The sequence below is a fragment of the Rousettus aegyptiacus genome, unplaced genomic scaffold (assembly GCF_014176215.1).
Source record: "Rousettus aegyptiacus isolate mRouAeg1 unplaced genomic scaffold, mRouAeg1.p scaffold_m13_p_8, whole genome shotgun sequence".
In the NCBI taxonomy this organism is placed as follows: domain Eukaryota; kingdom Metazoa; phylum Chordata; class Mammalia; order Chiroptera; family Pteropodidae; genus Rousettus; species Rousettus aegyptiacus.
In genome coordinates this window covers 105,023,591-105,043,470 of record NW_023416311.1, presented here as the reverse complement: position 1 = coordinate 105,043,470, position 19,880 = coordinate 105,023,591, and the positions used below count along the sequence as shown (strand labels likewise).

The following is a 19,880-nucleotide window of genomic DNA, read 5'->3' as shown; positions in this document are numbered from 1 at the left end:
GGTGGGGGCAGCTTCTCCTTAACTCGACACTTGGCGGACTGTGTCTTATCCTTCAGGGATGTTGGGAAGTAACATAAAAAAATTCCTCTTCTCGAAAACCTCTCCTCGCACATCAGACTTCACGTAAATATCGGGGTAGCTGCGGTTCCGGCGCTGACCCCGAGCTCTGTGTCAGCGGGGGCCTCGCCTCAAGCTCGCTCGGGAACTGGCGCGCCCTCGCCCGCGGGCCCCGCGACGCCCGCGTGGCGTGGCCGCCCTCACGTGCCTCGTGCCCTTCTCCTCTCTCGCACGTGTTCGCCTCAGCGTTACCTCGTGACGCCGGCTCTGGTCGGACCTGTGCCCTTCCTTCATCCTTCGTGTGTTTGCTTTCATCGCAGCAAGAGATCTCGTATCACCCACCCCAGAAGTAACGAGATCTTTTATTGCACACCCAAGAGTAACGAGAGACTGCCGAGAGCCTTTCTCCTCCTCCTTGATCAGGGGGACAGACGTGCCCCAAAAGTACAGCTGGCCGTTTCGGGCTGCAGAATGTGCTGTGCATGGCGGGAGGAGTTCCCCTTGATTTCCGCTGCTCACATGTGAAACTGGGTCCCCGTCTGTGCGCACAGTGGATACTTCTGAAATCCCACCAGCGAGTTGTGCTTGAAACTACCTGCTTCTGCCCTGGCTTGCAGCTCCTGCTGGGAGCTGCAGCCTCTGTACTTCTCACGCCGGCCTTCCAGCCCACCCATCCCCACCGGCGCCCAGATGGTCGTCTCAGTCATAAGCAAGTAGGAAAGCAGATGCCAACAGTAGTAGCTAGTGTTTACAAAGCGCTCGGAGTAATTGATTCTCTAACCGGCCTAGACTTACGTGGTAAAATGATGCCATTTCACAGATGAGATAACCAACAGGAGAGCCCCAAGGTCGCACAGGGTCAGGACCCGCCTCTGTGTGCTGTGAGCAGGCTTGCAGCTGCATTCAGACAGCACCTGAGAGGGGTGGCAGCCATAGCCGTCCCGGGATCTCCGGGCTCCAGTCGTACCACCCACTGAACTGGCTGGACGCTCAGACCTCTCCTGGGACCCCCACCCCCGTGGGTTCCTCTAGAAGCCCTCTCCAGAGGGGTGACTCTCAGTGAGTGAGGAGGAGGCTTCTCCAGGGGTTTCTCCCAGCCGGTCTCCTCCTCTAGGCTCCATCCCGCACAGGGGTCATGGGAAGAGGCCGAGGGTGGGAGGTGCTCCTGGGTCCACGCAGCCGGGCGCCAGGGCCAGACCCGGCACTCCTGCATCTGTGGACCAGGCCTGTCCACACCTGCACCTGCTTGTGGGCCGGGTTCCGGTTCTGTTCCACAGAATCCTCCCGGCCACAGCGCCCTTCCGAGCGAATCCGCCATGGAGTACAGTCAGTTCCTCTCTGGCTGTCGGGCAAAGATTTCACCTTTTTATTGTAAATTAGCCAGTAGGTGCAGAAGTACAGGGTTTTTTTCATGCTCAGGAAGTTGATGGTAAAAATTTCACAGGCATCCGAGAGACTTTTTCTCATTGCTTTATTCAGAGGTTATTTTAGGAATCACGTACCATTTTCAAAGCTTAAAAATAGACTTCGCCTGGATCCTGTTGTATTATGATATACACCAGTTCGTCTCCGAATGATTTTAGAAAAGATCTTTCCTCAGAGACGTTTTTATCCAAATTGAATGAGAGTATTTCCTGTTGGACCAGACAGAAAAGTTCTCAAGGGGGCCAAGGACCTTTGGGCATTTTAATGTTTACCGTCCTGGGTGTGGATGTAGCCTCACGTCCCCCAGGAACCTCCCCCTTTCACCTGCCTGGTCCCTGCACGGGACCTGCCCAGCTGTGGCCCGTCCCTGGTTCCGCAGCCAGCCGGGCAGGCGAGCACAGCCCACCATGTGTCGAAGTGTCCAGGATGTTGAGGATATAGCTAGTTCTTGAAAAAATTACCAGGAGGAAAGGAAAAGCTTTCGCCACAAACACTCATGGCACTTCCCCTGGGACCCGCGGGAAGTGATTTCTATAGACTCTAACAGACTAATTCTAGCACCTTTTCCTCACCCTGTCCTATTTTTAGGTGTAAAAAGATTCAAATGTGGGATGGTGTTAAGGTTGACCAGACTAAGTGACACATTTTCAGCAATAGGTCGGAACTTGAATACATTCTGTAAAGTCATCTAGAGACTTTTGAAACTTTGTGTTTCTTATTATTAGAAGAATTTTTCTTACAAGGACCAAACTAACCAAAGTGGCTAATAATATTCGCTCAGTGCACGCTACCTCATTTGCTCTTCCTGGCAAGCCTGTGAGGTAGGCATCATTACCATACACATTTCACAGGTGTGTGAGCTGAGACCCGGGTCCAGGTAAGTAACGTGCTCAAGGTCACACTGTAGGAAATGTTAAGTCACGATTTGAACTGGGGCAATCTGGCTTCAGAACCCGCCCTCTCGTTGTTCCGTGCGACCTCTTATGGAAAATACTCTAATTAACATTGATGGACAAAACATTAACTCTTACGCGATGGCAGTGGCGTTATAGGGAAGCTTGGCTCTGCATTGTGGCTCAGGAGTGGGATTGTGAACTCTAGTCCTCTTCGTTGAAATAGGTTTGCGATTTAAATGGCATTTAGTGGTGGTGGTGTTAAATGGTAGTGTTTGCTGGAGAAGAGGATTTTTGCAGACGTGCCCACCCAGACTGGCACCCCGCCCCGCCTCCTGCCCCACAGGCCGGGCCCTGGCTGGGCCAGGGAGGAGAGATCTGACCCAGCTGTTTGAAGGGGCGGGAAGGCAGGTGGGACACCTGGACTCTCATCCAGACCGTGCGAATTCTCCACCAGCTGTCCACGTGTTGCGTTTTGCTGTTACTGCAGGGCTTTTCTAGCAGGCTTTTAAAAATTTGCACTTCTGTTTTCTCAATACATTTAAGAGAAGAGATACCAATTTCTACTAGTGTTATGTGAACCAAGCTCCTAAAATTAAAGGCATAGTATAACTAAAACCAGAGGCCGCGTTGGCCTCAGCCCTTTGAGCCCCTGCAGGCCAGCTCGTCTAATGCGTCAGACACCTTCCGTGATACAGAGTCAGTATTTGATGTAGAGTTGCCTCCTTTATCTTTCTTCTTGTCCATACTAATGTTTAGATGACAGTGAGGCCAGAGCAGTCTTTTTTGCATGTATATTTGCTTAAATCATTCAACTCCACTGCATAAGCACAAGGTGCTGAGGCAGCCCCATTTCTAAAGACTCAACAGTTTGATGCTTGGCATCCCTCCGTGCTTACCTTAACCGTCCTCCATTGCCCACCCATCACTGAGCTGCAGGGGCTGAGTCACAGGCGGGTGTGCTCCGGGGACAGTTCTGCTCTGGGCTCCGTCACACAGGGACAAGGCGGGGCAGCTTCAGAGCAGCACGTGTGTCAAGGTGAAAGATACAGTTGAGACTTCGAGAGAGAAGAGTGAAGTATTTTTTTTTTTAATTTATTTTTCAGGAAGAGCAACGCAATTGCCAAGGTCACTTTTTCATAACGTTCATCTTAGGACAGGTGTCAGAGAGTGGGAGGGCCACGATGGCCAAGTGCTGCTGAGAGCAAGTGGCCGGTCACCTGCCCCCAGGCATGTGGAAGGCAGGTGACCATGATGCTGATGAAGCCATTTCAGCTAGAAAATTCTCCCTCTTCGATAGCATGTCACGGATGTTCTAGGTTAAATATCTTGACTGGGTAAAATATTACAGCCATGTTTCGGTAAAATATTCATTATTGCTCGTCTGGCACATACTTGGTTTCTGTTAGCAAATCTTGCCCCTTCTGTTAATTCGAGGGGGTCATTATGCTTAGCATCATTACATTTATACAGAACATTGCTGGTCGCCCAGCACTCCCCCGCACCCTCTGCCTCTGGCCGTCTTACTGACCAAGCCTGAGGCGGTATTGGTAATCTGAGGGTCCCTGGCGTAGCAAACCGAGTCTGGGAGAAGCGCAGTGATCTCTTAGAGCCACACCCACCACTCTGTAAGGCAGCTCTTAAAGCCGTAATACTGCTGCTGCTGCTGCTGCTGCACACTGTGACCTACGGACGCGGGAAATACTAGAACAAGTCGAGACATCCCTCATGGCCATAGGGCTGTCATCTTCCTGGTGCTCATAAGAGCAGCAACCATGTCCATGAGAATTTAGAGGAAAATAAAAAAAAAAAAAAAAACCCAAAGATATCGTATCGTTTATAGACCCTTCATAGATGGTGCAGAGCACTCGTCCTCGTCTGGCGAATCGAATGGCATTTTCCATGTTGAAATGCAGTGTCAGTGCAAAGTGTGGCCGGGTCCAGAGGCCGTTCTGGTGCCGGCTCTGCCGGCGGGTCGGCACCTGCAGTGGGCTTGGCCCATGTCGTGCAGGTTACCTCGTCACTTGGGTCATCCTCTCCGTAATCTGGAGGATCAAAGAGGTGAACCAGCCTCCCTCGAAAACTCTTTTAAGTAAATTTTTTGGACTGTATGAAATTGGATGACTTATGCAGAATTGGTTAAATGACATGAGACAGGCTAACAAATTTTTTTTTTTTAACATTTAGTAAATTTAGTCTTGGGACCGCAAGTAACTCAACTGAAAGATAAGCCCTTGGCCAGCACTTCCCTTATTTTTGAACTCACCTGCCGTATTTAAAATATGTATGGACCAGGCAGGTGCCATCAGGCGATACCGTTTTCAACTGAACATACGTTTAACAAAAGGTGTGCGTAGGTTTGCCACTCACTATGAGTCGCCAGGGGACCGCTCACTGAAACCATAATGAGCTACCACTCGTGTAGAATGGCTGAAGTCAGGAGACCAGCCGCGTGAGCGTCCGCGGGGATGTGGGGGAACTGGACTTCATGCACACTGCTGCCGGGAATGGAAACGGAGCAGCCACTTGGGAAGACAGTTTGGCAGTTTGTTAAGAAGTTGATCATGCACCTGCCACACGATCCAGCCACTCTGCACCTAGATATTTACCTAGAAGAAAGGAAAGCAGAGGTGCATGCAGAGGCTGGGCGCACGTGTTCATAGCAGCTGTGTTTCCGATGGCCAAAACTGGAAACAACCCAAATGTTTTTTATATATATATATATATTAGATCACGCAGGGTGATCCGTAGCGGCCGAAGGGAGATTGCCTGGGGAGGGAGGGCAGAGGGGGACCGAGGGAGGGATTACCAAGGGCACAAGAAGACTTTGGGGATGATGGAGCTGTTCCCTGTCCTGATAGCAGTGACCTTTTCGTGGCTCTGTACATACGTCAGGCCTGGCTACGCGTGCATTCTAAATTCATGCAGCTCATCACATCCCGTTATGCCTCAGTAAAGGAGTTTTCAGAAAGGATTGGCTCAGAAACCGAAGATCAAATACAGCACAGTTTATTTTGGCAAATGCGGTGCTGCTGTGTTAGCCCCCGAGGCCAGCGTGCCTGGGCAGTGCCAGGGGACCATGCCCTGACACCGGGGCCCCGTGGCCGGGGCAGCTGTCCGTACCGGGCCCGTGTGAGATACTGGAGGGGAGTCTTACGTCCCCGAGGAAGCGGGAAGCATTTTCTCCACGCACAAACCGCTCCCCGGCCACCAGGGCCCGCTCGGCTTAATTAATTGCCGTGTTTGGCTCACCGGATGGCTCCCCAGGGGTCTGGAGGAGGCAGAGACCCCCCAGAAGCCAGCAGAGCGCTCCGCTGCCGTCAGTCTGCAGTGTTCCTGCTGCCGAGCTGTCGTTCCGAGTCGCCTTCGCCCGTCCGAGCCCCTGGGCACGTCGTCGGTGGTGGGGCGTGTGCTTCCCGCGCGCCCACGCCTCATGGTGGACTGCGCTGCGGCCGGCTCGGCTGTGGCCTGCGTGTGGTCACCACACAGTCCCACACCCAGGTCCCCTGCCAGGTCTGCTGGCGAATTTATTTGACCACGTCTTACGCTTCCCTCTTTTCTGAGGGCCGGAACGTTCCCACGCATTCGTCGTGGCTTGATGATTAAGGAGGGATTATAACGCCCTTGCTAAAAGTAAAACCGTCCAGGAGATGCGTGAGAGGCGCTTGTCGTGTGGAGCAGATGGGTCTGCCGTTGGAGGGGGTCTTTTCTGATTTCCGCTGCACCCAGATCGAGCTGGGGAAGAAGCAGAAAGAGCGACTTCCCTCCCCTTTCCTTGTCCCTCTGTGCGACAGTCCCCGTCGGCGCTCTGCCTGTCACAGCGGCCGCATACTGCGCTTTCCTGTGCCTGTTCTCAGCCGGCTGGCAGACCCTTCGGGGTGTTCCTCTCTCCCTCCCGTCACCCTGGGAGCAGGCTGCCAGCATCCCCCGCCCCCGGCGGGTCCCTCGCAGTCTGGCACCGGCTCTGGGGCCTCCGTGGGAGGCGGAGGGGCCCGCGTCACCCCGCCTCTCCCCGTCTCTCCCCGCAGCTGTGGACCTGGCTGGAGGAGCTGCAGAAGGAGCTGCTGGATGACGTGTACGCCGAGTCCGTGGAGGCCGTGCAGGACCTCATCAAGCGCTTCGGCCAGCAGCAGCAGACCACGCTGCAAGTGACGGTCAACGTGATCAAGGAAGGGGAGGACCTCATCCAGCAGCTGAGGTGGGCCCGCCCCGCTGCCCCCCGCGGCGGCTCAGCCGCTGGGCACCCCCGCCGGCGATGCCGCTCCCCGCACGCTGGGGAACAGTCGGCCGTAACCCTCCGTGCCGCGACACGGGGGACAGTGACGTGTGTGACCGTGACGGAGGGGGGCCCCTCTTCTCTTCTCTTCTCGTCTCCCTTACAGGTTTTTTCACCGTATGATTTTCTTCTCAAGGCAGCACTGACTAATAAACCTTCCCAGAATTCAGCCTTTATTATTTCCTCTTAACACCGACCCAGTAATTATTGTAATTTCTTTACAAACCAGAGTAATTTAAACCTTCTGGCCCTGAGTCTGCCTCCCTGTGTGGCGGGGCGACCCCCTTCTCCAGTCCAGGCCCGAGCAGGCGGGGGCCGGCCTCGGGATGACAGCGGTCACCCTCGGGTGCTCCCTGCGGCAGGGAGGCAGAGGCGGGTGCCGGGCCCGGATGCCAGCGCCTCTTGTGGCATCGCAGGGCCCACGGTGTGAACGTGATCCCCCTGCTCGTCCCTCAGGACAGGTCGTGGCGTTGTGGCTGGCAGCTTCACGGGATGCTCGCTTCGCTGCGAGTCGGGCCAAGCTGACTCGGGGGTTTCGCGACGCGGCAGGGTAGCGCCCCGCAGGCGGAGTGGCTGCCTCCGAAGTCCGTGGGGGGCATCTGTTCTCTCCACTCGAGGGGAAAAGGGGCTAAAAACGGAGCTCTGCCAAAGTGCTTCTATTGCTCTGAGAGCGGCCGTGAGGAAGTGCGGCCGGACTTCTCCAGCGTGTCCTCGGGCCTGGGGGCACCGCTCAGGGGAGGAAGCCGGGCGTCTTGCGGGGGGGGGCGGCGGATCCCATGTTCCGAGGCCGGCAGCCCCGCTTCCTGCTGGCTTTCTTCCCCCCGAAGCCCTGAGCCGCCGGATCTGGTATCTGACGGTGTGAGACCTTCTCCTCCCACTCCTGTCTGTGTGGCTGAAACCCGGCCCCCTCCCCCTCCCCCGCAGGGACTCCGCCATCTCCAGCAACAAGACCCCCCACAGCAGCTCCATCGGCCACATCGAGACGGTGCTGCAGCAGCTGGACGAGGCGCAGGCCCAGATGGAGGAGCTGTTCCAGGAGCGCAAGGTCAAGCTCGACCTCTTCCTGCAGCTGCGCATATTCGAGAGGGACGCCATCGACGTGAGTGTCCCCGCCGAGCCTGCCTGGCTGCTAGCGGGCCACCTGTGGCCTCCGCCGCCCGGCTGTCTTCCTGCATCCTCTCCCTCAGCCTCCGTGTGAGGAGGAGGAGAGAGGAAGGGACTTGCTTCTGCCTCAGCTCCTCCCTGGGGTGGGGGGGGGGGGTGACGGACTCGGCTCTGCCCTGGAGTGGAAACCGTGGTGGCAGCAGGGCGGACCTCACACAGCAGGATACGGCCGCACCGGTGTGGAGCGTGCAGCCCAGGGCAGAGCCTCTGAAAGCAAGGACGTGGGCACCATGTTTGTTTAAACCCGATTGGATCTCGAGTAGCCCTCTCTGTCCTGGGTGCAGAGGCATAGGCTCCTGCTGGCCTGGTCCTTGGTCCCGGCCTCTCTCCTCCCTTCCTCCCTCCTCCTTTCCTCCTTCCCTCCTCCCTCCTCTCCTTCCTCCCTCTTCCTTCCTTCTGCTGTTCCTTCCTCCCTCCTCACCAGCCCCCCGTCCCAGGAGCAGGAATGAGCTTGCCTGTGCTGATAGAAGTTCAGGTAGTAGGAAACCCAGTTTTTCCCCCACAGAAGTATTCTCAAATGGTGTATAATTCTTACTTAAAAACCAGATATTACACCAAATATGTGACTAGTAGAAAGAGGTACAGGTTTCTTTTATTTTTCTTCATCAAGAAGGCTGGCTCTTCACTCTGTGCCAGGGATGATCTTTTTTATTCTGAACTTGATGAAGTGCAGGCGGAAGTAAGTATAGTTGGGTGACACCGAGTCTGTCTGTGAAACACGGCGAAAGGAACCAAAACTCGGCCTGGGCGAGGCCGGTTTCCTGGGGCCCGTGAGCTTCATTCAGCCGGTGGCCGTGACTGAGCCTGTGCAGGCGCCTCCGAGCCCCCGGTAGGGCACACACTCTCCATCCTTGTTACTCGTCCTGGTTTAGTACAGCACCTGAGGGCCCTCTGACCCAGACCCCAAAGGCAGAGGGTGGCAGGGCCTCGTGCAGCTGGCCATGGGGTGCCCGAGCTGCGGAGGGGCCCGGGACGCACCCTCTGCCCGAAGTGGCCTGTGCGCTCCTCTCGGCCTGTCTGTGGGCCCAGCCCCGAGTGGCGTGTGTGGCACCACGGCCCTTTGCTGCTTGTCTGAATCGCCATCACTGTTTTCATTAACACAAGGCCGCCTCCACTGTGTTCACCATCCCTGGCCAATGACAAGAAAGGAGTTAAGCCCTACACGTGGTCCCGTGCTCTCTGAGTCTCCACCCCCAGGCAGGATTGGAGCCACATGGAGAAAGGCCTGCCACAGGCACCTTGAACCTGGCCACTGCCTGGCCTGGCGCTTTGAATCTGGCCCTCAACTGGCCCGGCGCTGTGAACCTGGCCACCACCTGGCCCGGTGCCTTGAACCTGGCCACCGCCCGGCCCAGCTCGCAGCCTTGCGTGAGCAGAAGCCCCAGCAGCCTGTTTCCTCTCTGACCTCTGCTTCAGAGGAGTCGCTTTCATAAACTTTAACTCCTTATTAAATAGTTTCAATTAAGGAATCAGAAGCATTATTTGAAGTTTTTCTTCCAGGAATTTGGCTATTTGAAAAAAATTTTTTTTGGCTTCACTTGTATTAATGGTACTTCAAAGGGGGAAAGAAATTAGTTGTGTTTCACTTTCATTGAACCAGTGTTTTAAAATGTAGCTCAGGGACCAAAACCATAGATTTTCCTCACACTAAAGCCACAGAATTCCCCACACATGGCCTCAATAAAGCCAGCATGCTAGGCCAGACCGAGTGCTTTTTTTGAGCTGAGGAAATTAAACCTGTAGTTCAATCACAGGGCAGCAAAAATACCATTTAATAGCTTTTAACATGTCAGGTCCTTAGAACCTTTTTTCTCTTGAATGATCCTGAAATATGATTATCTCAGCAGTTTGGACTGGGATTTCCTCACTCTTCTGGGAAAAGGCTTCATTTGAGACCACCTGTAGGAAGCATGGAGTAAGGATATGGTAGAAGTTCATCTGTTACTTGATTAATTATTTTTAAAAATCCCTCAAATTGCTTGTATTTCAATTGGAATAGCATCTCCATGTCTCAAAAGTAGATTGAGGTTTTCTGTGGCTCTACTGATCTGAACACAAAGTCATTACTGTAGCATGCTGTGATGGGTTAGCTATGGAATTAGGAAGAAACACTTAGACCTTCTAAAAATTCTGGGACACTTTTAAAAAAAAAAATGTTTGAAAGTTATTTCTCCGCAGCATCAGTATTCAGGAATGACTTCCGCTTTCTTGAGCCTCGTTTCCGGCACAGATTTCTTTTCCTGGCTGAGGTAGTTAACAAGCCGTAATGCTAAACGCAGGGCAGGGTCTTTCCTGAGGCGTCTTTGATCGTGGCCATCGGCAGGGTTTCGTTATGCTCAGAGAGAGGTTTCACATCCTGCTGGTGTTAGCACATTGGTTTTTGTTTATTTTCCGTTGCTCGAGTGTTACCCGAGCCTGTCCTTGCTTCCACGAGACGTTATTCCTGAGTCTGTATCTCACCAGCACACCTTACTCTCTTCTCCCTCAGCGCAAGAAAACAAATGTTAAAAAAGAAAACTCTCCTTAGAGATGAAGAGTAAAGTTGTGGTAATATTTTTCCTTTTAAAACAACATTATTCCTGAGCGGCTTTTTGGTTTATGTTTAATTTGGCATTATTTCAATTAATTTATAAACGATTACAGCCTAGTACAGTACTGTGATTTACACATTGTATGCAGACTCCTGTAATAAAATGATACATCGGGAAGATTTGTGCAGTAGGAGTTCGGGGAAGCCGCAAGATTTTTTTATTACTTCCCATCTGTGTAAACTCTCACATTCACAAATTTGCAAGCTAATTTGCTTACTGCTCCTGCGGATAAAAGTAAATTAGGATCCATGGGAAATGTTAATCCATTGAAGTGTATATAGTATATTCTTTCACAAGGAAGTTTTTTCCTCCTTTTCAGGTTTTATAATTTTTACTCTTCAGTTTTTAAAGGCACGTAATGCGAGGGGTACGCCTACACTAAAGCAGTGAAGATAGCCCGTGCACGGCTCGTCTTCCAAATCCAGCGAGGTTTTGCCGCCCCCTTGCTCCACGTACCCCGTCTTTTGTTATGGGGGTGCTGCAGTATTTTAGCAAAAACCTTGGCCAGCTTATTATTTCACTTCTAAAGATGTTCTTTAAAACACACACACACACACACACACACACACACACACACACACACACACTTCTTCCGTAACCGCGACCCTCTAAACAGCTCACCCGTGTGACGGCCACTCCTGGCTGTCTCCTCCTCCTCAGCCTCTTTTCGGATCCCCCCTCGTTCTCCCGTTAGGAGCTCCATGGGGTCCGCCCCTGCGCCCGATGTTGGCGTCTAACCAGAACCGTCTCTCCGGCCGGCCCTCTTTCCCTCTGCGCCATCACGTGTTGAAGTAACTTCATCGGTTGAAATCACTCCATGGGGAGCCAGGCCCCACATTCTGCATCTGCTCGCTTGGTGTCTTTCAGGCTTTTTTAACCTGTGTTCCTTTCCCTAGCATTTCCTGTAAGCTTAGAAGTTCGAGGTAAAGACCCGGTTAGATTCGGATTCCGTTTCTGTGCAGGAATGCTCCCCGGTGGGACATCACAGCCCCTCCCGTTGGGAAGCATGTCCGTCCGGCCCCACGCTGTGGCTCCAGGTGGCAGCCTGGTCCCTCGGTTGCTAAGCTCCTCGTCAACCTTTCGCGTTTCCTGCGCATTAATGATGATTACCTGAACAGCTTAGTGGAATTTCAAAAAAAATTAGAGGAAAAAAACAGTTCTAATTTTATTACTATTTCCGCAGTTCGCAGTTAGATTTATCCTTAAAGAGAAACTTTCCTTCATACGCTTAAACAACTTTCTCCTATAGTCACCAATTTTTTAGGGTAAAGATTGGTTTCCTGTCTACTCTAATCAGAACCACAGAGTTTTTAAACTTATTTTGGGCTTTTTAGTTCTTTTTTTTTTTTAACATCATTAGGAATTTGTGGATTTTTGTATACTCAATATGTGTTATTCAGTTGTGGTAACTTCTATGTTTTCAGTGTCTAATTGTCTTGTCTTTTGGCTTCTGTGTCCTTTTGACAGGGTCACGTTAGTCTGTCTTCCTTAGGTGGCACGTTAAGCTGTCATAATAGATACTTACTGTTTAAGTCTTGATCCTAAACAGAAACTTTCCTCTGTCAGATCATCTCAGACCTCGAGTCTTGGAACGATGAGCTTTCTCAGCAAATGAATGACTTTGACACGGAAGATCTCACGATAGCGGAACAGCGCCTACAGCACCATGCGGACAAAGCCCTGACCATGAACAACTTGACCTTCGACGTCATCCACCAAGGGCAGGACCTCCTGCAGTATGTCAATGAAGTGCAGGCCTCTGGTAAGAAGTGCTTTCCAGTTTGTTTGTGGGGTGTGTGTGTGTGTGTGTGTTTCGCTTGTGGATTCTTCATGCCCCTGTGGGAATTCATCTAGTTTATTTCAATGTGATGACTTCAAGATTCGGTTAGCCCCTCCGATAGAGATGTTATAGATACCTGCTCTTTGAAGGGAAACATTTTTCTTTTTTCTCCCGCACAATATATTCAGATTTAACATTATAGTCAGTACACTTACCCTTAATATTCTTACATGGTATTTCAAGTAGCAAGAACTTTAATTTTGCAAATGATATATTGTATCTCCATGAGTGAACTGTAAATCCCAAGAAAATATTTTTGGTTCCTTATTTTTTCTTAGTTTATGTTTTACCAGCAGATGTCACTATAGGCTCAAAAATGTTGAGAGAACTCTTGTAGTATTGGAAACTTAACAACAACCCACACACTACATTACCCATTTACACAAATCATTATTAAATTCTTCCTAAAAGGTAAACTACATATACAGCAGATAAAAACAAAAAGAAACTTGGGTTCACTCATTTATAAAGGAGGTCACGTTTTCATAAGTTCTTATAGGAACAGAGGTAGATTGATAGGAAATTAGTCGTTTGGTTAGCTGGACGCTGCATTTAGCTCTAACACATCAGGTACATCACTGAGACACACTCCCACACTCTTAAGGCAGGTGTAAATACTCCTCTGCTGGCTGTGCCCTCCTTGAACTTGGCCTTCGAAGCAATGGCTTGGCCCTCCTCTGGGCAGACGATTCACGAAGCAGAGTGTATGGCGTGCACACCTCACGGACACGCTGAGATGCTCGTCGGAGTCTAGGCTCTCCCTTCACTGTCCGCAGGCGTGGAGCTGCTTTGCGACAGAGACGTAGACATGGCCACTCGGGTCCAGGACTTGCTGGAGTTTCTTCACGAAAAGCAGCAGGAACTGGATCTGGCAGCCGAGCAGCACCGGAAGCACCTGGAGCAGTGCGTGCAGCTCCGCCACCTGCAGGCCGAGGTGAAGCAGGTAAACACAGCACTGGGTGCCGAGCCCGCGACATGCATGGGTGAGGGACCCACCCGGTCATTCCCGCGCAAGCGTCGGGGAGGGCCGCCCCCGATCAGAACAGAGGTGTGATGACATACCCCCCGAAACGAGCCGCTGCCCGGCAGGTTAGCCCCTGAGAGCCGCATCCGTCCAGCTGGCTTTGTTACTGCAAGACTCTTGAGCACTTCGCTTCCTGGGCTGAATGGCAGTGAATTTTCTGCCAAAGAGGCCGCTGCCTGTCCAGACTGGATCGCAGGCTGTGTGCGGCTGGGGTTTTCTTGTGCCTCTGTATTGCCACTTCCCAGGTAAAGCGGCAGAACAAAATGGGGCGTTTGGAAGAGACAGCTTTCGGCTCAGCGCCAGCGGGATCCCACACATACGTACACTCGGCGTATGTGACGTGTACCTCGTGAGCAGGGAGACCGCCGATGCTGCTGCTCGGTGCGGGGACAGCCCGCTCTGTGGGATCCTGGGAGAGGCGCGGAGAGGCACGCGTTGGTTTGACCAGAGGGGCCTTAAAGTGCCCCTTACAGTCTTATGTGACGTGTGGTGTGTAAGGGGATGGCACTCACATGAAAGCAGATGTGCTGTTGAATCAGAAGTCTTTGAAAGAGCACGTTGTTCTCCCACGTGATCAGATGAAGAATGTGACCGACCTTTTAAAGATCAGTTAACACAGTGTTCCTTTTTACCAAAAACAAAACAGTTCGTATAAGAAGTAACGGAATAGACTGATGTATCCACGTGGAATAGAGTAACACGAGTAACAGAGTCCAAGAATAGTGGCTTAAAAATTATTTCCGCACAGGATGAGTCGCAAGGTGGTAGGATTGCTGGTGGTCATCCAGTGGCCCTGTGACATGGTAGGCTGAGACCTCAGTGACAGGTGGCCTTTTCCCCGTGGCGGCCAAGTGGCTGCTGTACCCCAATAATCAGCTGCACACTGCAGGCATCGGGAAGGGGGAAACATAACAAGACGGAGGTAACACCAGTATCAGAAAAAAATATATTTTCACCAAGTCCCCCAGAGGCTCCTGCTTCGATCTCAGTGGCTAGAATAACGTGTCTGTCACCACACTGGAATGGGAGCCAGGGAGTGCTTTTATTTTAAGTTCTCCCCAGAAGTTGGAATTTTCTGAGTAAAGGAGAACAGGTATCAGGTAGGTAATGAGTGGTCAGAGCTATAGCTACCCACAGCCTCTGAGGCTTCGAAACCGACTTCCCCTCTTGCTGGTGTGTGAAGTCGAGGGTCTCATGGTTTGACCTTGGGTGTGGAACCACAGCTTCTTTCAGCCTTCGGTTACTGTGCCATTTGACATGTTAAATTGGAAAACATGTTACTGAAATAAAATACTTCCTACATCAAGCAGTTGGCTGACTTGGCATGCTCCTTAGGACTAAGAGGCATGAGAAGTACTTTTCTGTTATCAGAGAATTTTTCGTGGCCCTGGGATTTTCTAATGCGTGGTCCTCAACCAGTTTTGACCTGTGGACTCGTAATAACAGTTCTCTGGACCCTCCACATTTTCAGCTCCCATTTGCAACTAAAAATAACAATTAATTTAGAAGTCCAGCACTTAGGACCAGACGCCATGGAAGGCTGTCAGGCCGTGGGCAGCAGGGTCATGAGGAAGCCACACCTCGTAGCTGACGGGAGCAGCTCGAGCTCCTGGCCGCCTCCGGTCGCCTCACTGCTGGGCGTGGCTTGTGCTTGGAGTGGCCTGTGTCGCGTTTCAGGTGCTGGGCTGGATCCGCAACGGGGAGTCGATGCTGAACGCCGGCCTCATCACGGCCAGCTCGCTGCAGGAGGCCGAGCAGCTGCAGAGGGAGCACGAGCAGTTCCAGCATGCCATCGAGGTAGGCGCGCCTGACCCGCCCCAGGACAAGCCTGTCGCATCCCGTCCCGTGGTAGCCCTGGCCCTGGAAACCAAAACGGGGTTCAGCACCACCCCTAGATGGCAGTGCTTGCAAATGTACAGTTTCTCATTAGAGGAGGGAACAGCCTGGCGAACGCAGTGAGGTGAGGATGCGTGAGGGGCTTGGCCAGAGATGCACCTGCCCAGGTGAGGAGCACCTGGCACCAGGGAGCCCACGCTGGCATCTCGGCTGAGGTTTGTTTTCTTGTGCTGGCCTCAGGGGTTACGTACACTACTGATCTGTAACCAGCCTCGGCAAAACAGTGCTTCAAGGGCTCACCCAGGCCAGGTGCAGATCGCGACCTCACGGCGACCAGGAGCAGTGCTGACTACAAAACTCCTTGGGCCCAGCCGAAAGCAGCGTTAGTGACCAGAGTGTTTTGTGCCTTGAGGGTCAGTGCTATGTAAGGACTTCGGCAAAACAGCTGGCACCCATTCCAGAGCCCTTCAAATTCACCCTCACTGCAGGTGGATTATTATTTTTAGGGTTTCTTTGGGGGCATTTAATAACTGTGACAGGTGATCTCAAGGTGAAGGAGAGTTGGCTTACAGAAAATGTGTCCCCTGCTCCCCTTAGATTTTGTCATCCAGAGAAGGAAGCCACAGAAATTACCATCAATTTCGTCCCTAGGTTAGTTTACTCTCAGCTACTCAGAGCCAGTGCACACTCATTAACAGGCATCTTTTGGGAATTGTCCACTGTCCGCTGTGCTGTGTGATTTCTGGTGAGCGGGTCATCAGGGTGCATTGCTGATTGGCAGTGGGACTGCGCTGGGTGCAGGGTTTCATGGGACCATTAGCACCTTTTCGGATTAAATGCAAAACGTTGCTATTGTTAAAGAAAAATATCTGTGTCCACAGAGACCTCTCAACCCCTGCCCCCCACCCCCAACCCAGCAGCAGCCTTTCTTCACTGGGAGAATCCGAGCTCTCATCCTCCCACGGAATCTTCTAGAGAGGATACGGGAGCATTTGTAATGCTATTTGGATAGATTCATTATGTGGCATGGCCCTCCAGAAGAAACGTGGTTCATCCTTTGCTCTTCACTATTTTTTTTTAATCAGTAGTTCTTGAACACTTTCCACTCTAGTCCAGAGTTCAAGTTAAACATGAAAATAAAAAGCGTTCGCTTTGGCCACCATTTCTTCTACTTGCTCACTTGCCTGTAGCTGCTCTAATAAGAAGGATCAGCAGGAATAATAAGCAGAAATTTCAACAGCTTTATTTCGAATATTGGCTGTTAAAGGTTTTTCCCACTATTTCTGAAGCTGAGAACCCCGTAACTGAGGCCCGTTCTGGAATATTTTAATGCATTTCATCCCTCCTTAGGTCATTTAAATATAAACATGGTTGTTGCTAGGCAGAACATTTTTTTTTTAATGCCAGTTTCTTTTCTCTTTTTTGTGTATACTATATATACATAAAGAACTTTTTTTTCTTGACCATACCGCCTGCTGCGTTTCCAGTAGCGTCCGAATGAGCATTGGCTGACGTCGCGTCTGCGAAAGCCAGGACGGACGCCTGGCGCCGTCCCAGCCCCTGTGCCCGGACGCCTGGCGCCCCGTGCAGTCAGCCTTCCCTTTTCCCCCTCTGCCCTTAGAAGACACACCAGAGCGCGCTGCAGGTGCAGCAGAAGGCGGAAGCCATGCTGCAGGCCAACCACTACGACATGGACATGATCAGGGACTGTGCCGAGAAGGTGGCCTCGCACTGGCAGCAGCTGATGCTCAAGATGGAGGACCGCCTCAAGCTCGTGAACGCGTCCGTGGCCTTCTACAAGACTTCGGAGCAGGTAGGGCACGAGGTCCCGGTCCTCGGGCTCCCGCCTGACCGTTTCTTTTGAGCATAGTTTTGTTGGACAGCTCAGTCATTAACTCGTCAGTCGTTATTGAACCAAGCAGTTCCCAGCCAAGCAGAGGGAAGAAACGTTCTAGAGGGGAGGTTATTTTTGCATACCTCAGATACCAAAGCATAATAGGTTGGAAGCAGCTGAGAGGGCACCCCTGTTCCTCTCATCTAAACATATGAGAGAGACAGGGAGCTCGGCTCTTACTTCGTTCTTACTCTGAAAGGCCCTCATTGGTCCCCATGTGAGATGGAGCCCCTGGCCCCTCCCGGTGGTTCTGGTCGTCTGACCAGCACTTTCATGCCCAGAGCCTGACAGAAAACGCTCCCCAAAGATGCCGGTCTGTCCCGTCAGATGCTCGCAGCCCCACTGAGCCTGGGGCTCCCCAAAGATGCCGGTCTGCCCCGTCAGATGCCCGCGGGCCCACTGAGTCTGGGACTCTCCTCTGCCTACAGGTCTGCAGTGTCCTCGAGAGCCTGGAGCAGGAGTACAAGCGAGAAGAGGACTGGTGTGGGGGGGCCGACAAACTGGGCCCCAATTCCGAGACGGATCACGTCACCCCGATGATCAGCAAGCACCTCGAACAAAAGGAAGCGTTCCTGAAGGTATGAGCCGGCTCCCCGGGGTGGCGCCTCACTGAACAGCATGCGCAGGTCCAGGCAGGGTCGCCTGGAGGTGGCCAGCATGCAGGGCCATCGGCCGGAAAGCTACAGACACCCTGCAGGCCAGGCACTCTCCAAGGGAGGGCCCCTCACGCCTCACAGCTCTCCGCTCGCGTGACAAGTGGATGAAGTGACATCGCATCAGCAATGAGTTAGTCAATCAGAGAAGATCTTAAAATCTTTTGCATTCTAGTTTTCAGAGAAAGAGCAGAAATCTGTGTGACTAAAGAAGGAATGGAAGTCACAAAACCACACACACACACACAGATTGATTTGGTAAAATTAAAACGCCTATCGATTAAAATAACTTTGCTTTGGAAATTCAGCCTTTTTAGGAACGAAGACTGTATTTCAGAAGATGTGTGAGCCCAGTGTAGAGTAGACACAAAGCAGAAATGCCACTTGTGGTTTACAGGATCAGTTACTGATACTTAGGAAATGTTTCCTGCAAGAGAAATAGAATTCTCTTCAGGTCAGGCTGGAACTTTTAACTCTGAGAAGCTTTAAGTGAATAATTTTTCAAGCCTGCTTTGTTTTTATATACATACATATTTATGTATGTATGTATTTATTTATACATTTTAAAATTTGTATTTATATTCATATTTGTCACTGATGTGTGTTGAAACAGTTAAATCTTAAAAAGTGGGCACGGTGTTTAGGAACATGGCATCGAATGTTTCCATGGTGCATTCTTTGCCTGTGGAACAGACTTTCTAAAGCTCTGCTTGTTGCCGCTCAGACCTATTAAAAGTAGGTGCAGTGTTTACTTTTCTTGTCTCTTCATCAAGTAGTTTTTCTGATCGTTTCAGCATTCTGACCGCTCTGACACCATTTCCTGTTATATTTAATAATTTCTTTTTCATTTCTGAAGGTGATGATCTTTCCTGACAGGGAGAGTTATTGTTTAGCTTGAGAATACATTGTAACTCTTTAAAAATTCTTATCTGGTATTCTTATTTTGAGCTTCCGAAGTGATTTTCTATTTCAGTGAACTTGTGGGGAAACAGTCCTAGCTTCCCCAGAGGCATTAATTGTCCCTCTTTCAAACAGGGCCTGGAAGCCCCACCCCACCTTGTCTCCACTATTTAAGTTTTATGAACTACTGACCACCGTGAAGATGTTTTGAGTCGAAATCATTATAACTTGCCTCTCTTTGTCTGGAATCCATTTAGTATAAAACGATTGAATGCTATTTTGTTAATATAATTTTCAAAAATATTTAGATAAAATTATAAAGCAAAAATAGTCATAGGCCAGTTCCGATTCCTTCATTCACTAGCATTCTGTGGTGTTTGCGTATTGGCTATCTTTGAACATTTTATTATGAAAGTTTTAAGATGCGTATAATTATAGAGAGACTGGAGAGTGAACCCCTATGCACATCTCACCCAGCTTCAGTAATTCTCAGCGTATGGTCATGGGCCCGCCTTCACTGGACTGTTTTAAATTCTAGATGCTGCATCATTTTGTATGCGAATGCATTAGTATGTATCTAAACATTAAATTATACTTTTCTAAAATACAACCACAATAGCATTATCAAATCTTAAAAATTAACAGTAATTCTTACTTCACGTAAGATCAAAGCCTTCCCATTTCTCTGATTGTCCTACAGATGTGTTTTTACACGTGGTTTTATCAGGATCCAAACAAAGTCCACATGTATATTTGATTTGTATAAGTCTCTTGAATCTCAATACCACCTTCCCTTTCATTACCATTTATTAATTGAAGAGATAAGTTATTCATGCTGTTCTGTTTCCCTCACTCTGGGTTTTGGTAATTGCCTCCTGTGGAGTCGTTCAGAGCCATCTTGGATTTTCTGAATTTCTGTTAGAGTGAGAGGCTCGATCAGATGCAGGCGTGTGAGAGTGCGTGAGCTGAGCAGACTGCGGGGTGGCGCTGTGTGCGTCCCCTGGAAGCACGTGAGGTCTGCCTCTCTTTTCGTTTCTGCAGTGTGAGGATTTATCAGTGCCTCAGACATGGTGAGGCTAGTTCATCTGTTAGGCACTTCCCCACCAGCCATGGGTTTAGTCACCACTGGTGGCATTGTTCATTAGGAGTTGCAGAATGGGGGTATTCTATCATTCCCTCTGCCTGGATGAGCTAGAATCAGTCCCTCCTCGGCCGCTGGGTTACTGTAACATAGAGTTTGTCCAGGAACAGTGAGATTAATGCCTGATTCTTTCCCTTTGATTATAGTTTTCAGAACAAGCTGTTGCCTTAGCAACCTCTACATATA

At 50.8% G+C, this 19,880-nt stretch overlaps 1 protein-coding gene across 3 annotated transcripts in view; it reads left to right on the top strand.

The window, feature by feature from the left end:
- TRIO (trio Rho guanine nucleotide exchange factor) overlaps positions 1 to 19,880 on the top strand; it is a 300,662-nt gene that overhangs the window by 169,438 nt on the left and 111,344 nt on the right. For all 3 annotated transcript variants that reach the window (XR_004952348.1, XM_016152143.2, XM_036225270.1), the window contains 7 exons: positions 6,404 to 6,573; positions 7,576 to 7,750; positions 11,973 to 12,168; positions 13,023 to 13,189; positions 14,948 to 15,067; positions 16,728 to 16,919; positions 17,429 to 17,578. Coding sequence is in view for 2 of the 3 variants with exons in the window: in XM_016152143.2 (XP_016007629.2) it covers positions 6,404 to 6,573; positions 7,576 to 7,750; positions 11,973 to 12,168; positions 13,023 to 13,189; positions 14,948 to 15,067; positions 16,728 to 16,919; positions 17,429 to 17,578 (1,170 nt within the window). In the remaining variant the exon portion in view is untranslated. The remainder of the gene's footprint in view (positions 1 to 6,403; positions 6,574 to 7,575; positions 7,751 to 11,972; positions 12,169 to 13,022; positions 13,190 to 14,947; positions 15,068 to 16,727; positions 16,920 to 17,428; positions 17,579 to 19,880) is intronic.